The following is a 25,202-nucleotide window of genomic DNA, read 5'->3' as shown; positions in this document are numbered from 1 at the left end:
CCGTCTGTTGCTCCTTATTGTTAACATTTTATCACGTATCTTCTAATTAGGTGGTTAATACAGCAAAAGAACCTTCATGTCATTGAATTTCCTCATGGTTTGTTTCCTTAGGAACAACTCATTATTGAAAACTACTCTGAAACGTTTCCAAACAAATGAGTTTGCTGCGATGCTGTTGAATTCACTTTGACCTTGAAGTGTGCTTGAGCTGTGAATCTTTCTCATAATCAAGCCAGAACAGAACAATATAATTTGACTGTAGTTCAATTGCTTAAGTTTCAGTTTTTATTATTTTATTAATCAATTATTTTGATTGCAGTGCCATGGTAACATAGCAGGGCACCATTTTGTGTGTTAATTTGTGGTAGATGAGAAATCAGGGAAATCATACTGCCTGCACTGTAACATCTCTGTTGGTCCCATTTAGAGAAGGAAGGAGTATGTAAGGTTGCACACAGATCAGATCAAAAAACCTTAAAGTCATGAAACACAACATTGTTATTGATTATTGTTCAGGCCAAATATCAGAATAGGGAAGAAATATGATCTAAGTGATTTTGATGATGGAATAATTGTTGGTACCAGATTAGGTGGTTTGAGTATCTCAGAAAGTTCATGAACATGTCTGCATGTTTTTACTCATTCACTTACTGCCACGTGATTGGATGTTTAGATATTTGCATTAACGAGCAGGTATACTGGAGTACCCAATAAAGTGACCACTGAGTATATGGTCCTACCTCCAGGTCTACTCATGTTGTTTCATTTCCTCCAATCAAATTGGCATAGGGGGATGAATGGTCTCTTGAACTCATGACTGAAAACATGGAAACATTCTGCAAGTGAGGCAGCATCTGTGATGAGAGAAACAGAATAAATGTTCCAGGTCAAACACCCTGCAATAGAACATACTTTTGAACATATTTTAAATCTCTTTGCATTCGTTAGATGAATAATACATGCAGTAGACTTTAAACATGTACTTATAAAAGGAATTGCTTGAAGTGAGTTACTGTTAATTACCACACACCAACTCATGCACACTCAGCAACTTTTCTAAATTCAGTATTTAGATTGGCTGAACCTTCGGAATCACAGTTCTCATTAAATTCAATAACCTTTATGTTTTCCTTTTGCTCCTATTATATGGCAGTCAACATCTCTTCAACATCAAATAGATGGAACAAGAGAAAATGGACCCTGCATTTTTCTTTCTTGATGTGCAAAATCATTCTTTCAGTATGAGTTTTATTGACTACAAATTACCAAGGTTAATGTACTTTATATAAACAATATATAAATAAGGGCAATTTCAAAGCACATATTGATTGGCATGTGTGATATGCACATCTTATTCTCCATTTATATATGCTCCTTATCTAATTTACACTGGAGTAAATACTGAGCCATTCCATCTACAAATAACCAAGGCTAGTGCAGTAAAACTGCAAAAGCTCATTAATTCAGTCATGGTTGCTTTGATCCCAGCTGTTACTTGGATAACTATGTTAATTATAGAACTAATGCATAAAAATCTTTGGGGATCAGAGTTTTTATTGACTGAAAATCCAGACTTACTGAAAAGGTTTGGCGACTCTAGATAATCTCAGGCAGATGTACTCGTCGCTAAAGCTTGTAATCTTCATTTTACCACTTTCATACCAATGTCGTCTCGCATAATCTATCAATATGCACATGCCAGGTGCGGTTAAATTTTAAGAATGCATTGATGAATCCTTTGATTTGCAGCAGCCACTTTTGAAGCCACAGCAATTTTAGGGCTTAACAAGGCACTGTTCCATCAGAGATGTTGTCAAAAGTACAGTGCCCGGTGCAGTGGAAAGCAATAGTATTAGTTATCCAAGCTCCCCTGCTTATTGTGCTGTTCTGCTCCCTTCATTATCCTGCAGTGGAAAGAGAGTGTTTTCTTGAGGATGATAAGAAAAACAACAGCTAATAAAAGTGAAAAAATCTGAAGCAGTATTGTTAAATCCTTTGAGAATCCATATGACCCTGACAAATCTTGTCTATTTATGAGATTCCAGCTTACTATTCCGTGTCCATGAAACCCAAGGTGGGAGCAGATTGGATGGATATAGATCATCTTGGTGAAAGTCAGTGGGTGGCAGTGGACCGCTACCAGTAACACCACTAACACCTCTAGCTCTTCACTAATTAGTGGTGTACTGCAGGGATTAGTGCTGGATTATTTATTATTTGTCATGTAAATGAATCACTTGGCAGAAAATCTAGATGCTACAATTCATAAGTTTGCTGTTGACATCAAAATTGGTGATTAAGATTGACAGTGAGAAAGGTTGTCTAAGCTTACAATAGGATCTACAAACATTTGTAGATCAACTAGGAAATTGGGCAAAGGAATGATTGATCAGGCAAGCATTTTGGGAAGTTAAACCAGCCCAATACTGGGTGAGGAGAGTTATTGCAAAGGAAGACCTTGGAGTATAAGTGTGTAGTTTACTGGAAATGGCAATACAGTTAGACAGAGAAATGAAGAAGCTGCTTGCTCTACTTGCATCCATTAGCCAAGGCTTTAATGTAAGAGTTGGGGCACCATGTTGTAAAAATTATTTGTTACGCTCCATGTAGAGTATTGTGTGCAGTTCTGGTTGTCATACAATAGGAAGAATGTGTTTAAGCTAGAGAAGGTTCATAGTAACATTGTTTGAATAGAGGGCTTGAATTACAATGAGAGATTTAATATGCTGGGACCATTTTCTTTGGAGCATAAGAGCTGGAGGGTAACCTTAGAGATTTGTAAAACCATGAGGGGCATAGATGGTCAGTCCTTTACCCAGCGTCAGAGGAATCTAAAGCTAGAGTTTAAGGTGAGAGGGACTAGATTTTAAAGGAAATGTGAGTGGAAATATTTAAGGGGCAAGTTTTTCACACAGAGAGTGGTGGATATATAGATCAAGCTGCCAGACAGGTTTGTAAAGAAAAATACAGTTACAACATTTACAAGACATCTGGACAGGTACAAGGGTTCAAAGGGACATAGGCCAAATGCAGGCAAATCGAAGTAGTGTAGATAGAGATCTTGGTCGGCAAGAAGTCAGACTGAAGGGCCAAGTTCCATACTGTATATTTTTATGAAGCCACTGTCCCTTTAGTGACAACAGAGCAACATTTGAGCTACATATCTTGATCTCTCGTGTCTGCAGATAAATTCAGACAGTGACACGCACAAGTTTGTTCTTGTTTTAAGTAAAAGAGACAGAGAAAGGGCATCTCCTGCAGAACTTCTCCTTCCTAACAATTGGCATTTTGCTTCCAATTACAGTTAGAATCCCAGGAGAGGCAGCATGTCTTTCTTTCCCAATGGTCAGGGTCATCAGAGAATATGCAATTAACTTGAAATGTTATGTGTGTGGTGATGTTGGGAAAAGCAGAATCTTTCATTAAGTTCACTCATAGGGTTTTTTTTGTGTTGTAGTTGACTGTTTATCTGCATGTTACATTCTCCCATTTATTACTTAACTTTCTCAAACTGTACTATTTCAGATTTATCTGTATTAGTTTACATACCTCACCTATCAGGATTTCCTGGTCTCACGTTCCTTACAAAACACATACTGTTTTTGTTAACTATGTCCATCTAATTTATGTTATATAACTGTTGAAGAGTTTATTTTTTGCTTCAGTATAGATTCAATCAAATGTGCTGACTGAAGCATCAACAACAGTTCAAAGTAAATTTATTATCGGAGCACATATATATCACCATATACTAACCTAAGGTTCTTTTTCCAGCGGGCATTGACAGTATGTACAAAGAAATATGAGAGAATCAAGAAAAACCACATACAACACAATGAAAAACAACCAATGTGCAAATGACTACAGACCATACAAATACAAAAATACATTAATAATACTAAGAAATAAATATTGAGAACAGAAGATGAAGAGTCCTTGAAAGTGAGTCTATAGGTTGGGGTGAGTGAAGTTTTGATACAAGAGCCTGACGGTAAAGGATAAGAACTGTTCCTGAACTTGATGGTGTGGGTTCTGAGGTTTCTGTACCTCCTTCCTGATGCAGCATCAAGAAGAGATCATGACCTAGATGGTTGGGTCTTTGATGATGGATGCTGTTTTCCTGCATCAGTGCTCTTTGTAGATGTGCCCATTGGTGGGGAAGACTTTACCCATGATGGACTGGGCTGTATCCAGTACTTTTAATAGAGTTTTCTGTCAAGGGTGTTGGTGTTTCCATACCAGGTCATGATGCAACAAATCAGTATACTTTCCACCATGCATCTATAGAAAATTGTCAACGTTTTCAATGACATGCCGAATCTTTACAAACTTTTAAGAAAGTTGAGGTGCTGCTGCCATGTTTTCTTTGTAATGCCATTTATGTGTTGGACTCAGGACAGAGCCTCTGAAATTATAATGCCAAGAAATTTAAAGTTGCATACCCTCTCCACCTCCAATCCCCTGATGAGGACTGGTTCATGGACCTCTGGTTTTCTCCTCCTGTAGTTAATAATAAGCTCTTTGGTTTTGCTGACATTGAGTGAGAAGTTGGTATCGTGAAACCACTCATCACTCTCAATCCTATATGTTGATTCATCACTAATTTTCATTCAAACAACAGTGACAATAGACAATAGACAACAGGTGCAGAAGTAGACCATTCAGCCCCTCGAGTCTGCACCGCCATTCTGAGATCATGGCTGATCATTCACTATCAATACCCAGTCCCTGCCTTGTCCCCATATCCCTTGATTCCCCTATTCATCAGATATCTATCCAGCTCCTTCTTGAAAGCATCCAGAGAATTGGCCTCCACCGTCTTCCGAGGCAGTGCATTCCACACCTCCACAACTCTCTGGGAGAAGAAGCTCTTCCTCAACTCTGTTTTAAATAACTGACCTCTTATTCTCAATCCATGCCCTCTGGTACTGGACTCTCCCAACATCTGGAACATATTTCCTGCCTCAATCCTATCAAATCCTTTAATTATCTTAAACGTTTCAATCAGATCCCCTCTCAATCTCCTCAATTCCCGCGTGTACAAGCCCAATCTCTCCAATCTCTCTGCGTAAGACAGCCCTGCAGTCCCAGGAATCAACCTAGTGAATCTACACTGCACTTCCTCAATTGCCAGAATGTCCTTCCTTAAACCTGGAGACCAAAACTGTACACAATATCACCAGGGCCCTGTACAAATGCAAAAGAACATCCTTGCTCTTGTATTCAATTCTCCTTGTAACAAAGGCCAACATTCCATTTGCCCTCTTCACTGCCTGTTGCACTTGCTCATTCACCTTCATTGACTGGTGAACTAGGACTCCTAGGTCTCTTTGCATTTCTCCCTTACCTAACTCGACACCGTTCAGACAATACTCTGCCCTCTTGTTCCAGCTTCCAAAGTGGATAACTTCACATTTATTCACATTGAATGACATCTGCCAAGTATCTGCCCACTCACTCAGCCTATCCAAGTCTCCCTGTATTCTCCTAACGTCCTCTTTGCATGTCACACTGCCACCCAGTTTAGTATCGTCAGCAAACTTGCTGATATAGTTTTCAATGCCCTCATCTAAATCATTGACATAAATCGTAAAGAGCTGTGGTCCCAATACAGAGCCCTGTGGTACCCCACTAGTCACCTCCAGCCAGTCCGAGAAACACCCATTCACTGTTACCCTTTGCTTTCTATCTGCCAACCAGTTTTCTATCCATGTTGAAACCCTGCCCCCAATGCCATGAGCTCTGATTTTACTCACCAATCTCCTATGTGGCACCTTATCGAATGCCTTCTGAAAATCTAGGTACACAACATCCACTGGCTTACCCTCGTCTAACATCCTTGTTACACCCTCAAAAAACTCCAACAGATTAGTCAAGCATGATTTGCCCTTGGTAAATCCATGCTGGCTCGGCCTAATCCTATTTCTGCCATCTAGATGTGCCACTATTTCGTCCTTAATAATGGACTCAAGCATCTTCCCCACGACTGATGACAGTGGTGTCATCATCAAACTTACATGTGCATTGCAGCTGTGCTTAGCCTCATAGTCTTAAGTATAATGCGAGTAGAGCAGGGGTAAGCGCACAGCCTTGTGCTGCAATTGTGCTGATGGAGATCATGGAAAAGACATTGTTGCCAATCTGAACTGACTGGGATCTGCAAGTGAGTTAATCGAGGATGCAGCTGCACAACAAGGTATTTATGCCTATGCCTTGGAGCTTATTGATTAGTTTTAAGGGGATGATACTGTTGAATGCTGGGCTGCAGTCAATGAAGAGCACATGATACATGTATTATCGCTGTTCAGATTTTCCAGGTTTAAGTGAAGAGCTAATAAAATGGCATCTGCTGTTGACCTGTTGTGAGAGTTTGCAAACTGGAGCAGTTCCAAGTTGCTTCTCAGGCAGGAGTTGCTATGTTTCATCAGCAGCTTCTCATAGCACTTCATCACAGCGGATGGTAGTCATTGAGACATTCTTGTCATGTGCCAGTATCATTGAAGCCTGCTTGAACCAAATGGATACTTCAGACTTCCAAAACACTAAAGTTTGCACTAAAATCGTAGAGTCAGTTATACAATATGGAAACAGGCCCATCAACCCAACTGATCTATGCTAACCAAGATGCCCATCCAAGCTAGTCCCATTTGCCCCTGCTTGAATCATGTCATTCTCAACCTTTTCTGTCCACATACCTGTCCAAATATCTTTTAAGAGTTAGTATTGGTACTTTCTATGGCAGCTAATTACACCATCTGTGTTTTAAAAAAAAAGTTGCTATTAAATCTCTCCCCTCTCGCTTTAAATCTATGACTTCCAGTTCTCAATTGCTTGCATTTGGGGAAAAAAAAGATTGAGAACATTCAACCCATCTGTGCTCCTCATGACCACTCATACCTCCAAAAGATCACAGCTCAACTTCCTATCTTCCAAGGAAAAAAGTCATAGCCTGTCCAACCTTTCCTGTAGCACATGAGGAAGGACAGCTGGACAATTCTTCTCAGACCTCAGTGGGCAAGCAGACCTTCCCAGGAAGCCATATTAAGGATTTATTTTTATACTAAGAGCAAGACGGGTCCAGTGTTGGCACAGGCCTTGAAAGTTGGCTAACCAGAGCTGGTCCATAAATGTTGTAAGTTATAGTACTCTGCTATGTTATTACTCTAAATGTAGAGATGATCTTTCAGAATTTGGTATAAAATGTTGAGAGGAGATGCATATATTGTGATAGTCTCACTAATCTTGTTGAAAGGTATTTTAAATAAGATACAAAAATATTTAATATAATATTTTATTGAGTAGAGGGTCATTTTTCAAGTTACATGTTAACAAATGTTCTTTGCTCCAAATCTGATGTAAACAATGATGGAGCTACAGTGAAATTTTGATGTTCTATTAATGTCCTTTGCTTCTTGCTCTGTTGAAAAATGCCAAGTATCACAAGGATAAGGTGGATAATCATGAGGTTACTCTGAGTGCACATTGCCCCGTTGCTAAATTACAAATGGTAATTACAGAACTTGTTGCTTATCATGGTCTTAAATGTAAACCCACTTGCTTTTTAGTACTCACTTAAAGAGCCATCAATCCAGCTTAATAAAACAAAGGTAAAGCTTTGATGTGGCAGTGTACTTCTCCATGTAACAGTGCAATTTGACTGTTTTATTAGATAACCAAGAGAGTTTGTACATTACTAGAGTTCTGAAGGGTCCACCTTTGTATGGTTTAATTGAGTTTAATAGCTATGCAATATTAAATTTTATTTGCACCATCTCAGTTTTTAATCTTAAGATTATGGTATACATAACGTTAATTACTGTTTAGTGCATGCATCTATAAAAAGGATGCAGTGAAAGCTGAACGACAATATTTCTTCACTACCACCACCACTGTGTGTTTTTTTTTAAGGAAAATGTAAGTTAAATATAAGTTAAGGAAAATGTGCACTTTATGGTGATTCATATTTCAAAATCTCAACTACTATTCATCTCATAAAACCTCTCGAACCAATCACCCTCAGAAGCTATCATTCTGTCTTTCACCTATATTTCCCATCAAAGTGCCAAAAGGCATCATAAAAATAGATGATGTTGGATAGCATTTTAGGTTGATGGCTTTTCATTAGATTTGATGAACTGTCATGACAGTACTTAGCACATATTCATCTTCCTAGCAACAAAAAATTTGAATCTCTTCAATCAGAATCTCTCCATGATGCTGAAATAAAACACACAAAGTCCTGGAGGAACTCAGCAGATCGGGCAGCATCTATGGAGAGGAATAAACAGTCAACATTTTGGGCTGAGACATTCTTCATCAGGTCTAGAAAGGAAGGAGGAAGAAGCCAGATTTAAAGTCACAAACATGAACCACAGTGCTTGTGACAGTTCTATTAACTCTCTTGCTCACTTAAGCACTCAATAAAATATTGCCTGCTTCCAGTGTTCCATATTGGGGTGACTGGCAACACTATTTATAACACATGCAGCAGTAACTTAAACATTTTCACTAATAATCTCTTATTTAGCTTCCAGATCATTACCTCTCGAGTCCATGGAGCGTAGCTTAGATTGAGCTTTGGACTCGAGATCAGAAGGTAGTACTTTAAAATTTCATTCCAGGACTAAGTTGCTATTGAGTGTGAATTTCCTTTAAGTGAGAACTTAAACTAATTTAGTTGATTCAAAATATTCTTTGGGTGAGTTTGAACAAGAGTGAGAAACGTCCAATGTCACTAAAATCATTCACCTTATTTAATCTTCAAATGAGTGTTGGCTTGTTTGACACTCAAACGTTTACTCCCTCCATAACTGGACACTATTACTTCATTATCAACTGTGACTAAAATGCACTAAGGCATCTTTGACAGAACTTGCCAACCCTAAAAACTCTACCTTTTGAAAGGACAAAGTGTAAGGGAACCCCAGCTTTTGAAAGTTGTCTAGCAAGTGACCTCAGTTCCTTCATTGTTTAAATCTTGGAACGTCCATTCCATTAGCAAAATGGGACAAATTATAAACACTGTTGTTACAAGAACCAACAATATTTTGCAAAGAATTCAAAAAGCCTGCATTATCCTGTGTAAGAACCAAATCACAGATTGTGGAGAACATTGAGGCATTTTCAGCAAATTATGTTGTTTTACATAAATACATGTCCTCTCATCAGTAAATAACTGGCATTCAAATTAATTGTAAATGTGTTTTTCCCCTTTATTTTCAGGTTGCAACAAATCTGGAAGAGAGCTATTACTTGGTTTCATGTTATTAAAAAGAACGTCATTCTTTTTCATATATTTCTAGGAAAATACAGACCATAATTACTATACATCAAGAACTTTTGGGCCAGGAGATGCTGCAATGAGGGAACTGTGGGTAAACATGGAGCAAATGGAAAAAGATAAAGTGAAAATTCATGGGATCCTATCAAACACCCACCGACAAGCTGCAGTAAGTGTAATCTATTAAATCAAAAAAAAAGCTTTCAGATTTTAAAAATCTTACCACATTGCTTTAGGTTGGTGTTGGAAAAGCTTCATTTCTTCAAAAAGTACTGTAAATACAAACTAATTAGCAACTGCACAAGTTGACAGATTCTAGGTAAGTAAGGACATAAACCAATGTAAGGAAGAGGAAGGTGAGTAGAGTTGGGGCCATAGATCAGCCATTGTCTTGAATGACAGAACAAGCACATCACACTAAAAGGCCATTTTTATTCTTCTGTTCATGATTATGGAATCAAGGCTAGAGACAATGAATTAAAGCTTAGTTAAAAAAATAAAACATTTGAGGATAAGAAAAGATTTAACAAGTTGGCAATTTTCAAATTTGGATTAATTTCTTGATAACTAAGAAATGGAGGGGGAGAGGAAATTGGTAAATAGTTTGCAGTCAAATAGTTCATAACCGCATTTTAAAGATTATTGGTTTATATTGCATCTTATTGGGTGGACTGTGACACAACTATTAGAAATGTTGTTTCACCATGCCGGAGGCACAAGTTCAATCCTGACTTCAGGAAATGTCTGTATTGAGTTGGCACGTTTTTCTGTGACCCCATGTGTTTCCTCTGGGTATTCTAGTTTCCTCTCATAAAGAATTATAGAGTAATACTGCACAGATACAGACCTTTCAGTCCAATAAATCCATGCCAACTATGGTACCTACCCATCTCCCAATTAGGCCCATATCCCTCTAAGCTCTGCCACACCGTACCTACCCAAATGCTTCTTAAAAGAAACCATTGCAGTTGCCCCAAGAAGTTCCTTTGTCCTCTGCATGAAAAAGTTGCCCCTCAGGTCCTTCTTAAATCTCCCCCTACTCACTCTAAATCTATATCTCCTATTTTTGGACTCCCATACCCTGGGAAAATGACTGCTACCATCTACCTTATCTAAGGCCTCATGGTTTTATAAATTTCCACAAAGTTACCCTTAATTTTCCCTGCACTCCAAGGAATAAAAATCTAGCCTGGCCAATCTTTCCCTGGAGCTAGGTCCTCTAGTCCTAGCAATACCCTCATAAATCTTTTCTGCACTTCTCAAAGATGTCTGGATTGAGTGCCATTGTAATTGTCTATGGTGTCTGGTTAGTAGAGACCCTGGGTAAATTTTTAAGAATATGGGAGAAAGAAAAAAGACGTGCCTAATGGTGGATTAGCATATATTAGTGTTTAATGGTCAACACGGACTCGATGGGCCAAAGGCCCTGTATTCATTCTACATAGTTATGACTCTATAACTATTAAAATTCTTATGTTAATCAGCAAAATATATACTTGCACCTTTCATACAATAGAAAAAAATGTGAGACTTAGTGATGCTAGTCTTAGAAATTTTGCATACCATTCATTCCATTAATATAAAGTTTTTGATTGTTTCATACAGAGAGTAAATTTGTCGTTCGATTTCCCATTTTATGGCCATTTTCTGAGAGAGATTACTGTCGCTACAGGTGGTAAGTCACTAAATTTTGACTGAATATTTTGGTGTGGTAGGAATAATGTGAATGGTACTACTTGGGTTTGAGGTTGATTTTAGACTCACTTGTTTTTTGTAACAATCCTCCACTCACTATATTGCTCTGGAGAAATTGCCCTTCTTTTGTATTGAGAAATACTGTTTGTGGCACATAGCCGTGAACGCAGCCATACACAGCCTGGCTTCCAGTCCTCGGATACAATACTATCAATCGTCATTATAAATGAAATATAATTTCACTGCTGGTCATCCAGCCTCTGTGAAGTGAGCTAAAACTCTGGGTGAGTGACCTCTACCTCACCTACCCATCCCTTGCTGGTCAGTAGCACTAAATGCACAATGTGGTTTGCTTTGGTATTTTGGAGGCAATGCAGATTATACTGCTGCTATGATGTAATGCAGTTAGGACTACAATCAGAGAGGAAATTGTGAGCAAGTATAACTAAATTGATTTAAATTTTCATCCTTCTCATCTTTCACTTTTTTAACAGATTAATTTTCTAATGTTTCAGGGGCTTATTGGTGTGGTACACTTTCAGACAGTATTCCACATACTTCACATGAAAGGGTAGTTTTAAAGACTTAAAAAAAGTATGCACTGTTTGTGTGAAGGAAAGGGACAACAAGGATTTTTTTTTAAGTTTCTTACTTACATTAGAGTTCTGTTCCAGAAAATATTCTCCAAGGCAAATTTATATAAGTTTGATTTCACTGGAGGCATGTGGATGTTTACTTTATTGTGTTTTGATGGTAATATGTTCCTTGCTATTGTATTCTAGGTACTACCTGAGTGAACTGCACTTAGCAATAAAGTGAAACTATATTAACTACACTCTGCAGAAATAGAAATAAATACTTCGTGACTAATTAGGAATTAATTTACCTTTTATCTCAAATTCAAGTTCAGTTTATCATTATTCAACCATACACATGCATACCACCAAATGAAACAGCATTCCTTAGAAACAAAATGCACGACGCAGTACATATAATTCACACATATAACAGATAAAGTAATATAACCACAATTAAACAAATAATAAGGTGCGTATACAATATATGTTAGAAAGTAAACAGTATTACACTACTGGCACTTCAGACGTGATGAAATCTGGGTGGTGACAGGGTGTTCAGTAGTCTTACGACCCAGGGGAAGCAGCTGTTTCCTTTCCTAACAGTCCTTATCCTAATGCAACGGTACCTCCTGCCTGATGGTGGGGTGGTGGGGGGGGAGTGGTTAAAGAGATTGTTGGACGGATGGGAGAGATAATTTGCAATGCAAAGGGCCCTGCAAATGAAATGGGGTTGGGAGAGTCTCACTGACCTCAATCTCCTCAGGAAGTGGAGATGCTGCTGTGCTTTCTTGACCAAAGAGGTTGTGTTGAGGGACCAGGTGTGATTGCCTGATATGTGCAGTCCCAGAAACAGTGCTCCTAACTTCCTCTATGGAGGAACTGTGTATTTGCAGTGAAGAATAGTCAGCCTGCAGCCTCCTAAAGTGCTCGATCATCTCATGTGGCTTAATTCCTAATGTTTGCAAGTATAAATGAAAGAGAAGGTGGTTTGACAATAGTAGAACGCTAGCTAATTAAAAGAAGGAGGACAGGGCTGAAGTTAGTTGTGTTAATCATGCTGAAGGTGAAGGTACTTCATTATAAACTTAACAAAAGGGTAAGCTATTTGTTTCATCATTGCTAGCTTAGTAGCAACAAAAATCATCTTGGAAAATCCTACTGACATTGTCAAAACTGGTGGCAAAGAGTCTATGACCTGGCTGAGTCTTTCATTGTGGAACTTGTGGCTTCAAATAGCTAGTGTTGATGTATACCATCCATAATTAATAATGCAACCTAGAAAATATCTGCATTATGTGATACAAACGAGGTTTATTTTTCTTGTAGTTTACAATAAGTCAAGCAATGTGTAGTTCAGATAGAAAGGTGACATTGTGGTAATAATTCAGCCATGATCTAATTGGATCAAATTGAAAAGCAGGCAGGCAGCCTACATTGATGTTTCAATGATAGTTGCATTATCATTAACCTATCAAATGACATTTTAACTACCTGATATCTCCCTAGTTTTCAATTCTGCATGTTTTTGTTTTGTAGAATATCTTACATGGATGTTCTAAATATCCTGTTACATATCCCTCAAGAGTGTTATGGATTTCCAGAATTATTTTCATTCCTGTTGTGGAAAAGATGGATCGCTTTTGTTTATATAAATAAACCACATGTAGTGAAGGGCAATGCTAATAGAAGTTAATAATACAGTGAGAGAATCAGATAGCTGGAATCATTTTCCCAGTGTAGGAACATTGAATACTGGGGCATAGCTTTAAGGTGACAGGGAGAAAGTTTAAAGGGGATGTGCAAGGTATCTCTTTTAGACAGAATGCGTGTCTGGAATGCACTGCAAGCGGTAGCTGTGGAAGCAGATGTAGTAGTCTTGCTCAAGTAGCTTTTAGACAAGTGAATAAGCAAAGAATGGAGGGATGTGGATCATGGGCAGGTTGTTTAATTTGGCATCAGGCTTTGAACAGACATCATGGTTTGAAGTGCCTGCTCGTGTGCTGTACTGTCCTATGTTCTATATTTATCCCTTTCCAGCTGGTTTATCTGAGTGAGATTATTATGCTCATGGTAAAAGGGGAAGAGTATTTGTTGTTTTATACAACTTTAGTTTAAAAAAAAATCAGCTAGTGGAATAGATTGTTATTGCTTTGGTGAGCGTTAAATATTGGGGCAGCACAGTAGCGTAGTGGTTAGCATAGCGCTTTACAGTACCAGTGATCTGTGTTCAATTCCCGCCACCACCTGGAAGGAGTTTGTACATTCTCTCCATAACCCTTTGGGTTTCCTCTGGGTACTCTGGTTTCCTTCCACAGACCAAAGAAGTACTGGTTGGTAGGTTAATTGGTCATTGTAAATTGTCCCGTCATTAGGCCAGGATTAAACTGGGTGATTGCTGGGCGCGGCAGTTCAAAGGACTGGAAGGGCCCGCTCTGTGCTGTATCTCAATAAAATAAAATATTAAAATAATTAATTAAAATTAATTTTTGGAGTTATTTTGCCAAATATTGTGTCAGAAAATTAATATATTTCTTGTACTCGGGAAATGCTGACTGAGCTATTTCATTGCAGCAGCCCATTGTATAGTTGTTATAATAAGGATCTCATTAGTGCAAAACTGTAAGCTGAGCATCTTGCAGAAAGAGGTGTTAACAGATATACAGTATGAGTGGGTATTTCCCTGAGCTGTAAAATGATTGCCAGTGATAAGTCCAAGTGAAATTTTAAAACGATTAACAAAAGCTATATATAAATGCTCAAACTTACTACAAAATATAGATTCAATATTTCATGTCTAGCAAAATAGTGCCCGGTGTTTCTCTTTTGAATTATATTTAATACTAAAGAATGCATGCTAAAGTGAGCGAAGGCAACATATATTTTCCCATCAAGCGTTAAAGGCAATTTATCCTAGTTCTTGCAGTTTACAATATTTTCATGAAATATGAATAACACTTCCTCTGGTGAATGAAATATCACTGAGAATTTGATGTCTGTGAAGTTCTGTGGTGGCCAGAATTTGAAGGTGAGTTTTGATTGTAGGTAGAGACCTTGGAAGCAAAATGTATTTGAACAAGTTTTAGGGCTTTAATAATAATCCAAATAAAATCAATAGCAGTGACATTGTGATGAAACTTTTGTGTAGCCATGGGGGACATTTCAGCAGCAAACAGAAAAGAATGATTATCAGCAGCTGGCAGACAGACTGAGTAATTCCTTCAGCCAGTTGTTTTTATTAATATATGATTATAAAAAACCTTGAAGTGACCCTGTCTTGTCAATCTTTCACATCCTAAATACAATTTATTAAGTGGAGTTGGTTGGGTCTACAGAGAATTCTCAGCAGCTTATTTTGCGGAAGAGTGTTACGGAAATGTGAGGTTATTGAATCATGTTTAACGTTCAACTATTCTCCTCCTCCTTTAACTATCTGGAACATAAATCGCATTCCATCAGATGGTCAGGAAACTGAATTTTAGAAATTGTGAAATTGTATATTTTTTTAAAGCGTGTACTATGGATTGGGCCATCACTCACTCGGGGCAGCCACATATTTGAGACAATACAAGAAAATGGCCAGGATTCCCTTCATTTACATGTAACACTATACCGCTTAATTGGGACAGGAGAAAGTTGCTGAACAGTTTCTAACTAGTGTCAGTAGGATGCACTTACGTGACAGTTACACACTGTACTATGTGTCAAGTGAATAGTTTTTAAACAGCATCAGTTGCATTTGTTTATGTTTGAAACACAGTGATAGTTGGCGAGAAATAAGCAGCAAAACAATTCGGAACTGTTTTCCTCACTGTGGTTTCAAGCATTCAGCCTTGGAGATGCCAGAAACATCCATGAACAAAAATGAATCAATTTCACAACTTTAACTAGTTGGGAACTACAAAGAATTTAAAGGTACCAACAATCATCTTGAATGTTAAATGAAAATTAAGATTTAGAAGATGCAATTGTCAAAAACATCCTATGAAGTTAGTCCATTACCTACACTAGGTGTCTGCGGTGATTTTGTTAATTTACAATCAATCAAAAGAACATGGCAGCATATTCTGAATGAATTCCTCCCTCAATAACTGATAAATTTTATAGTATTGTAGTTCTATAGGTAATGTTCTAATTTGTAATGTATTTCATTTAAATACATACTTTGTTATTCAGTTACATGGTACTTTGTCCTTTTTATACCTTTTAAACTATTTCCACGAAATCTAGAGCAAGCAGTAGTAAATCAAGGCAACTGGACTTCTTGTGCTGTCTAGAAGATGTTTTGCCACTCATCTGAGGCTTTTTTTGTTCTGATCCATGGTGGGGTAGTTTTCTGGTTTATAAACTCTGAGATGTTTAAAGGTATAGCAATCACATGAGGATCGTTAAGAGCTGTAGTGTTAATGAGAGGGTCAATATTCTTTGCATGAATGGAGTGTGAACTGTTGTGGAGACGCTGAGGTAGAGATGTTACTTCCATGAAGCATTGACTAATTGGAGCAACTACTTAACTGGGCCTGATGTGCCCCAATTAACCAGAATCCACCATATTTGATGTTCATAATATCATTTCTGTTTTTACTAGAAGCTTGCTATTTTAAATTTAAACATTGGTTTAATTTTCGTAGTTTTCTGCAGATATGAAAACATTGTGTCTGCATAATGTGAATTATAAATCCACAAATCATAGTTGAAGGTCTCATGTAATGTTTCAAATTAAACACAATTCCCAGTAGTGTGATGAAGCAAAGCATTTTTTTTCCAATGAGGCCAACATCTGAAGAACAGGGTTTGAGACTCTACAATTGTTAACATATTGTGAGGGTTCTCAGCAAAAACTGAAGATAAGCATCTCTATAAATCTGCTTTTGGTATTTTTTAAATTTATCACTAGCAAGAACTAAAAAGCTGATTTTGAAACACATTGAAGTTTATTAATTATACACTGAGAACAATAAACCACAAATCTACGGGAAGCAATTGTTCCCGTGTTCTAAGCTGGAGAGAAGATATTACTGTCTGGGTCAGAAAGCCATGCTTGGATAAGGAAGATTGGCTGAATATTCATTGCTTTCTTGATAAGTTTCATCATCCTGGAACATTTCCTCTTGACAAATGCACAGCATAAAGTCCATCATAAAATAAGTCAAGCCAGCCTGTTGAAGGATGAAATTTCATTGGCTAAATTACTTACTCACTTTTTTTAATAAGTGTTTGATCAGTGGCTCATTAAATGCAATGTGGTTTTCAGTTTCCTAAAGTAGCAACATTTTGGCATTTAGTGGATGTTCCATTAAGTAAATGGTGTTGTTAGCACCTACATTATATAATTTCTACTGAATTGAACTTTGCAGTTAAATAGGGTGTCCACTGAATACATTCAAATCAGGAGGGGGGTGGAGGAAAGGGGAAGGATCTAACATTCCATGTCAAGTTGAAGCATGAGATCAGTTTGGCTTTGAGCCTGGTTTGAATGAAAATGTCAAGTCATGGGCACAAAAAAGTCATGGGAACACTTTGTAATTCTATCTCTGTTTTCTACCTTCTTTTATTGATTTTTTTCCATTTGATGTATACATTTTGTTTGTAATGATCTGACTGAGTGACATCCAAAACAATGCTTTTCACTGCATCTTGGCACATGGGAAATAATAAAACAATTACTGCCAAATTGCTTAGATCCAATTCCCTGAAGGTAAGGATGGTTAATGCGACTGCAGAGTGCAAAGGTGGGAGGAGATCTAAACGTTGCCCTGGTGTTATGTGAGCATGAGTCTCTCTTCTGATATTTATTGCTGTAGTAAAAATGCAGGCTAACTGAAAGATTTTACATTTGTTCAAACCTTGAGGAAATAATGTGATCCTTCAGCTTGCACTGAGACTCACGTAAATGTTAAACTCCTTGCACTCCAGTGTGCTGGCAGGTGAATGGCCCATTTAGATTAACAGCTAAGTATGAATCCAGAGTGGTGTGGCAGGTGACAAAAGCCCAAAAGCAGGCAATTCCTCTACAAAGTCGTCCCCTTCTACAGCTGTGCCACTATCACTGATTAGTAGTGCCACTCCTCCATTTCATGTACCTCCCTCCATGTCCCTTTTGAAACATCTCATCCACGGAATATCATCAGCCATGCCTGCCTCAGTGACAGCCAAGTCCCTGTACGTGCCATCACGTTAGAGGCTACCCTGAATGAATACAAGGTGTTGCTCCTCCAGCCTGAGTGTGGCCTGGTCCTGGCAGTGGAGGAGGTCATGGACTGGCATGGGAATGGGAAGTAGAATTGAAATAGGTGGCCACTGGGAGATCCCACTTTTTTGCCAGACGGAGTGAAGGTGCTTAGCAAAGTAGTATCCTGATCTGTGTTGGGTCTCACCGATATACCAGAGGCCACACCAGGAGCACTGGGTACATTTGATGACTCCAACAGACTTAGAGGTGAAGTGTTAACTCATCTGGAAGGACTGTTTGGAGCCCTGAACAGTAGTGAGGGAGAGTCAGGTGTGGCACTTGTTCTGCTTGCAAGGGTAAGTACCAGGAGTGAGATCAGTGGGGAGCAACAAGTGGACAAGAGAGTCACATAGGGAGTGGTCTCTACGTAAAGCAGGAAGTCAGGGCTGGGAAAGTTGTGCTTGGTGATGGGATCCCATTGTAAATGACAGAAGCTATGGAGATTATGTGATGGATGCAGAGGCTGATGGAGTGGAAGGTGAAGACAAGAGGAACCCAATCCCTGATGTGGCAGTGGAAGGACGGGGTGATACACAAAATGGAAGAAACTCAGGTGAGGGCAGTGTTGATGGTGGAGGAATGCACTTCTTGTAGATGCAGTAATCAGGGAGAATGGAGATCTCCCAGATTTCCCACACCTTGCATGAGGAGCACACCATTAACTTGGGATACATTCTCACTACTCTAACTAGGCACTAATAGACAATAACAAAGAAACCTCGAACTAGCCTCCCCCTCTATTTGCTGACTCTAGCTCTGTCCCACTCAAACCATGGCCAATCCATAATGACTGCTTCACCTAAGCCTAACCTTGTTTGCCAAGTGCCTGATTACGCAAATGATCTCAATCTCTGCAGTAAGTCCCAACAGACCAAGTTCGTATTTCAAATTTGACACTTAAACTCCACAAGCAACTCATCTCAATCTCCATAGATAGTCACAACAGGCCTCACTTGCTTTTAAATCTGGGACTTAAACTCCACAAGCAACTGTTTCTGTGATCGCAAGAGCACTTTTCAAGAGAATTCCAAATACTTATCATTCTAAGTGAAATTTCTTCTTTTGATACTGACAACTTGACCCCTGATTCTACACGCCAGGCTGGGAAACATCGATCCTGTATTAGCCTCACCTAGCTTTTATATGCTTTGACATTTTTCTTAAAATTTGAATTCTCAACACCTTGTGGCACATCAGGCGGTAAACTTGCTGCTTCCTTAGGATTTCTCTTTTCTTTTTTCACGAGGCTGAGTTGCTAGCTTGAAATTTGACCCAGCATGGCTGGATAGCGTGCAAGGAGCTGGCTGGATTCAAACCCGGGACTGCTCACCTCTAAGTCCAGTGCAGTTGCCACTACACCAGCCAGCTGACTTTGACATTGCATTCTTATAAATGTAAGTCAGTGTCAGCTTAGCCTCATATGACTAATTCAATGTCCCATGAATCAGGCAGAGGAAATTATGCAATCTCTCCATTGCAAGTATGATCTTCCTGTATAATATTTCACGCATGATCTCACCCAAGCTTTCTAACTGAGGCAAGACATCAAGGCGTCTCTGTTCTTTACTCAATTCTTACTGCAGTAAATTTTAACACATGATTTTCCTTCCTAATTGCTTGCTGAACCTGCATATTATCTTTCACTAATCTGTGTACAAGGACACCTAGATTTATCTGAACACCAGCGTTTTTCAGTCTAAGACTCGGAAATGGCATCCCATGCCATCACTTCTATTAGAACTAAAACTTGGAGCTCCATGTCAACAACACAGTGAGAATATCTTCACTTGATGGATGATTTTGATTAAAATAGTAATTCAAGATCACCCCCTCAAAAGTAATTAGTATGCTCCTATTCTATTGGTGAATAAAAAGCAAACTAGGCATAGAGATGTATTTGTTAAGGGGCTATGGTTGACCAATAGCATGTTTAAAGATACGGATATTAAGTCCATTAAGTTTGAGCTAATTGCCATTTTAACCACATATGTGAAAACCACCAAACGAAATAATCCTCTGGAGCAGCGTGCATAACACGATACATATAGCTCACACATAACACATAAAGTAATATTACCACAAAAAATTGACAAGTAATAAGGTGCAATTACAACACAGATTAAAAAGTAAACAGAATAATACTACTGGTGTGTCATATGTGTTGAGACCTGGGTGGTAGCAGGGAGTTCAACATTCTCGTGGCCTGGTCAAGAATCTGTTTTCCATCCCAACAGTCCTTGTCCTGATACTACAATCCCTCCTGCTTAGTGGTACAGAGCCAAGAGATTGTTGGACGGATGCGAGGGATCACTGACAATCCTAAGGGCCCTGCATACGGAGTGCTCCTGGCAAACTTCCGGAATGTGTGGAAGAGAGACCCTGATGATCCTCTCAGCCATCCTCACAATCCTTTGTAAGGTCGAACGGTCAGATGCCCTGCAATTCTCACACCAGCTGATGATGTAGCTGGTCAGAACACTCAATGATGCTCCTGCAAGAATTGGTTAGAATTCTGAGGATAGGTATTGAGACCCAATGATGACGGTTTAACCATTAGCTTCTGAGCTTTGATCATATTAAACACAGAGCTGAAGTCAATAAACTGTGCCCTGGTGTTTGAGGTGTCATTTTCTAAGTGTGAGAGGACATCATGGAAGGCAGAGTCTATGACTTCATTAGTGGGCTGATTTAATCTATAAGCAAACTGGAAAAGGTCCATTGTAGCTGGAAGAAGGGATTTAGTGACCCATAACTAACTATAACCATGGATCCATAACCATTTGATTATTATTGAGGTATTAAGGTTGGTGCCACAGGATTAAGGCATGGAGGTGGGGGGGGGGGGTTACTGTATGTATACAGTCACAATCACAGTGGCAGTGAACTCCCTCAGTAACTAGAAGGCCCTGCAGTTCACTGTTAAAAACTCGACCAGAGAGTTGACACTACGAAGTGTTTGCACTCAAGTTGGGCTGCTTAAGGAACCAGAGTTAGAGGACTCCAGAAATTCAAAAGTTATGGATTTGGGGACAAAAACACATTGAGAGAGGTGACAACAAGAACAAATAAGCTTTCCTCATTATGTTGCCGTTTGCTTCAAAACCACCATCACCTCCTCAAAAAACAAGCAACCTCCCCTCCTTGAATGCTACTTGTTATGTGGTCAGCAACAATGAATATAGAATTGAATCAGGTTTTATAAACAAACATAAACATTTATTAAACTCTGCTCAACAATAGTGAAAAGTAAACAAACGACTAAATTAACCAGAAGTTAACTGCTGTACAGCAGTTTAACAAACAGCCAAACTCTGGAATAGTTCTTAAAGCAGTAAATTTGAACACAGTCTTAAAGTGGTAAATTCGCAAGTCCAAGTGATTTATACAGTCAGTAAGGAAAGACTTCCCTGAAAACTGATTTCTTCAAAGACGTGACATTACTGCTGATCCCAGCCGGGAGATGCCTTGTCCAAAGGATTCATGATGAAGGAAATAAAACAGCTTAAAGGAACTGACGTTTTTTCTGGAGGGTGAACACTGCACAACCCTTCCTGATCTTGCAGGGGTTAGCTCAGACGCGGGCCACTATTCCTGAACGAAGGTTCAATAAGGTCAATCCTTTACAAAACCGCCGAATGACACCAACTTCACTCAATCCTTCGGGTTCCCGTACTTTGGTAAGGTCTTCACTTTCCAATACTAGACTGTAGAGGTAAAATAAAGATGCAACAAACAAAAACTGGCAGTGATTGGCAAAACTGTCGGCAACAACCTTTGCACCTTAAAATAGAAAGTAAAACTCCACTTTAAAATGAAACTGCATCATGAGATGAATACACAGCAAAACTAACTAATGAACTAACCGTGTGACAACAGGGGTTTCCCCTTGTATACCTATTGGAACATGCCATTACGTGAGCTCACACCAGCAGAAAGATTACATCACCCCACCATCACAAGACAATTGCATCATGGTCATAAGATACCTGCGAGGTATGTAACACACTAGATATCCAAAGTTACTTTCCATTTCAATCAACTTAATCACATTGTTAGCTCTCAGGTCCCTGTGCACTTCTGGATCTTCTTGTTCAAATAGTTCCATTAAGGCTTTTGCTCTTGTACTAGCAATAGTTTTATACAATAACTAACAATGGCAATAACTTTTCCAAAGTTAAAAATAAAAGCATTCATTCCCACAAAGAAAGTTTATCTGTCTATATTCTGCTTTGTGATCTCTCTTCAGCCTTAACATAGCTGACTACATCATCTCCACCATACAGTTGGATGGGACTGTACTTCTCTGATTCAATTTGTATTCATCTAGCCATGGAAAGAGAGTTGCCTGTTGTAACTTCTCTCTCTGCTTGAAACCCCTTGAGTCTATCCTATTCCTCATTAAGTACTTACTTCCTCTTAGTAACATCATCTGCAAACAGATCATCTGACGAGCACAGGAACATAAGATATTAGGACCAAGATAAGCTATTAAGCTGCTCCACCTTTCAGTATGATCATTGCAGACCCTCATGCCTCAGTACAATATTCTCAATCAGCTGATCACTGCTACCAGCATAATTGCTACAGAGCAATAACTTTTCAATTAAAAAACATATCTTTCAAGTATATACAAATAAAATGTCTGGAGGTCAAAGAAAATATCACTTTTATATTTTATAGTATAAATAGCTTTCAGTATTTATTGTCATCAGACCTGAATCCATTTGAGTTCCTAATCTTACAGTTTTTTAAACTCTCCTAAGTCATTATTGTTTAAATATGAACCAACACGTGTTATTACTTTGCTTTATTCCTCTCATAGATGCTATTTAACCTCTGTGCCAAGCATTTAGGGAAGTTGACTGTTCATCACTTCTGAACTGCTAACACCCTACGGTTGTCAGGGGATAAATAACACTACCCTACAAAAACAGAGATTAAGTGTCCTTACAGTAAACAATTTAACAAGATATTACAATGCATCAAACCATAACAGGTATACCTTGACTCTGAAATCACGTCTTGTAAGAGCAATGAAAAGTAAATGCTTGTGTTCCTCATTTTTCAGCCTTACTTCTAGCTTCTGTACTTCTCATCTCCCCGCTCAAATGCCCCTGCTTTCCATCTCTTCTTTCATCCCAATGCATGTCTAAATCCCAAATCCTTTTGTCCTAAATTATGTTTGTTTCCTCCAGAATCAGAATCCGGTTTATTATTATTGTTTTATATGATGTGAAATGTGATGTTTTGTGGTTGCAGTACAGTATAATCTACTGTAAATTACGAATAAATAAATAAATAGTGCAAAATAAGAAAGAGGTATAATGAGGTAGTGCTCATAGGTTAATGGACTGTTCAGAAATCTGATGACTGAGGGGAAGAGCCTGGGCCTGAATCACTGAGTGCGGCAATTTCTATATATTTGTCAGCTTGGCTTAGTTGATGGCATTGAAAGGACCAGGCTGGGTTCAAGCCTTGTATATGAGCATGGGCTGACATCTCGGTGTGGTATTGAAGGCATTTTATCTCGTGTGAACTGAACTTCAAGTAAAGCACAGCCATATCTCCGATCCCAAGGTAAAGATTGGTGCATCTGTATGACTGAGTGGCTGGTAAGCACAGTGCTGTTAGAATTTGCTGAACACTAGTTCAACCTTCCAGGTCAACCCTCACCACTTTGAGTTTTTTTAAACAATGTTTGCTTCTGATGTTAGTTCACCTCCTACAGAGAAATTTAAACTCCTCCCCATTTCTGAAAATCTAAGGATTATGTTTCTAAGTTTCAAATTTGTGGGGTTCTTTGCCAATTAATTTGAAGGATACTGAGGAGGAAAGTTCTATGGAATTTACAGAGATAGTGATAATGTATAAAAGCCATGAGATAGTGAAGAGAAATAACTGAAACTACTCATACAGTATATAGACTGGAATAGCAATAACATTAGGTGCTTCTGAAATGTGTGAGAAGAACTTCCTTTATCAGTATATTTCTGACCCGCCAGTGAAAGCAGCAGCACTACTCTTGGTTCTGAGAAATAATTTAGGTCAATCCAAGGATTTAACTGTGAGCGAGTGTCTGGGACATCCATGTTAAGGTTAAAAATGTAGAACCAAGCAGATACCAGAAATTTTAAATAAATACAGAAGATGGTGAAGGTGCTCAGCAAATTGGGCAGCATCTGACAAAGACAGTTAGTATTTTCATGACCTTTCACTTTGAATGGTGATGAAAAGGATACAGAACAGATTCTGGATATGGTCTGAGTAAATGGATCAGAAGCTAGTAGGTTAAACTATAACTGAAGAATGGAGGTGGAGGTATTTCAGCTATGGTTGAAGTACATTCCCATTAGGAGCAAGATGAAGGTACTCCCTTTCCTAGACCAAAGTGATAAAGAGTAAAACAAAGCCAATAAAACAGCATTTGATGGATATAAGGTTTCGTTCACAAATGAAGACTAGGTAAAATGCAGAAACTTCAAAAGAAAGTGTAAAAGGAAGCAAGTGAGGGAAAGCAAGAACATGAGAAAAATATGCGTATTTCATTGGTCATTAATAGTTCAAGGTTTTTTAGTTAACAAGTATTACTTAATTACTTTTTCCATGCTGACTTACTCTATTTTCAGTTTAGTATTGCTGTTGTTCTTGCTGTACTATTACTATTCATCAAGTATATTTCTCTTTGAGTCATTATTTTGTATCAGTAACGGATTTCACTCCAATAATTATCAATTGATTTTTGTTCTTTGAAATACATGAATCACTCTGCACTGTCACTCCCTTTTAAATTGGATTTGTTGTGATATATAGATAAGTTATTGGCTCAGAGAGACAACTAACCTAGAGTCATAGAATCATACAGTAAGGAATCAGGTCTTTCAGCCCTACTGCTCCATGCTAATCAGAGACAGGATTTTTTTGGCATGTTGTACAACTCTATGACTCTGTTAGCTGTCATGCTAACCCAGTTTGACTTTAAATTAACATGCATTTCCCTATAAAGATCTTAAAAATTACATTAAGTTATATGAAGAGAAATAAATTACAGCATAGCATGAAGAAACATTAGGAAAGACTGATTAATTCTTTCTCTGCTCTATACTGAATAAGGTTTAACAATGAATCCCAGCAAACAAAAGATGATGTTCTTTCTTCAATGGGTTTGACAATTGCCCTCCTGTTCACGCCCCCTCAGCACACCAGGTCAGGAGTTACAATTGTCTACATCCCGTCCTTGCCCTGAGCCCACCAAATCATCCCTATCTTCAACCACCCTCCCCCCCCCCCACCTACCCCGGTCATCATGAACCCACCTTCTCTACGGAGCAGGTGCGAGGGGCTCTGGGGGAACTCAGACACAGCAAAGCATTGGGTCCAGGTGGTGTGAACCCTAGGGTCCTGAAGGAGTGTGCTGAGCAGC

General features: G+C 38.6%; 1 protein-coding gene across 3 annotated transcripts in view; it reads left to right on the top strand.

Moving 5' to 3' along the window:
* The window catches only part of plxdc2b (plexin domain containing 2b), a 435,240-nt gene that overhangs the window by 213,992 nt on the left and 196,046 nt on the right, over window positions 1-25,202 (top strand). For all 3 annotated transcript variants that reach the window (XM_059972140.1, XM_059972142.1, XM_059972141.1), the window contains exons 3-4: window positions 9,303-9,449; window positions 10,886-10,955. In XM_059972140.1, coding sequence (XP_059828123.1) covers window positions 9,303-9,449; window positions 10,886-10,955 — 217 coding nt within the window. The remainder of the gene's footprint in view (window positions 1-9,302; window positions 9,450-10,885; window positions 10,956-25,202) is intronic.

Source organism: Hypanus sabinus, chromosome 6 (assembly GCF_030144855.1).
Source record: "Hypanus sabinus isolate sHypSab1 chromosome 6, sHypSab1.hap1, whole genome shotgun sequence".
In the NCBI taxonomy this organism is placed as follows: Eukaryota; Metazoa; Chordata; class Chondrichthyes; order Myliobatiformes; family Dasyatidae; genus Hypanus; species Hypanus sabinus.
The sequence above is the reverse complement of the archived record's forward strand: the minus strand, read 5'-3'. Positions and strand labels throughout refer to the sequence as shown.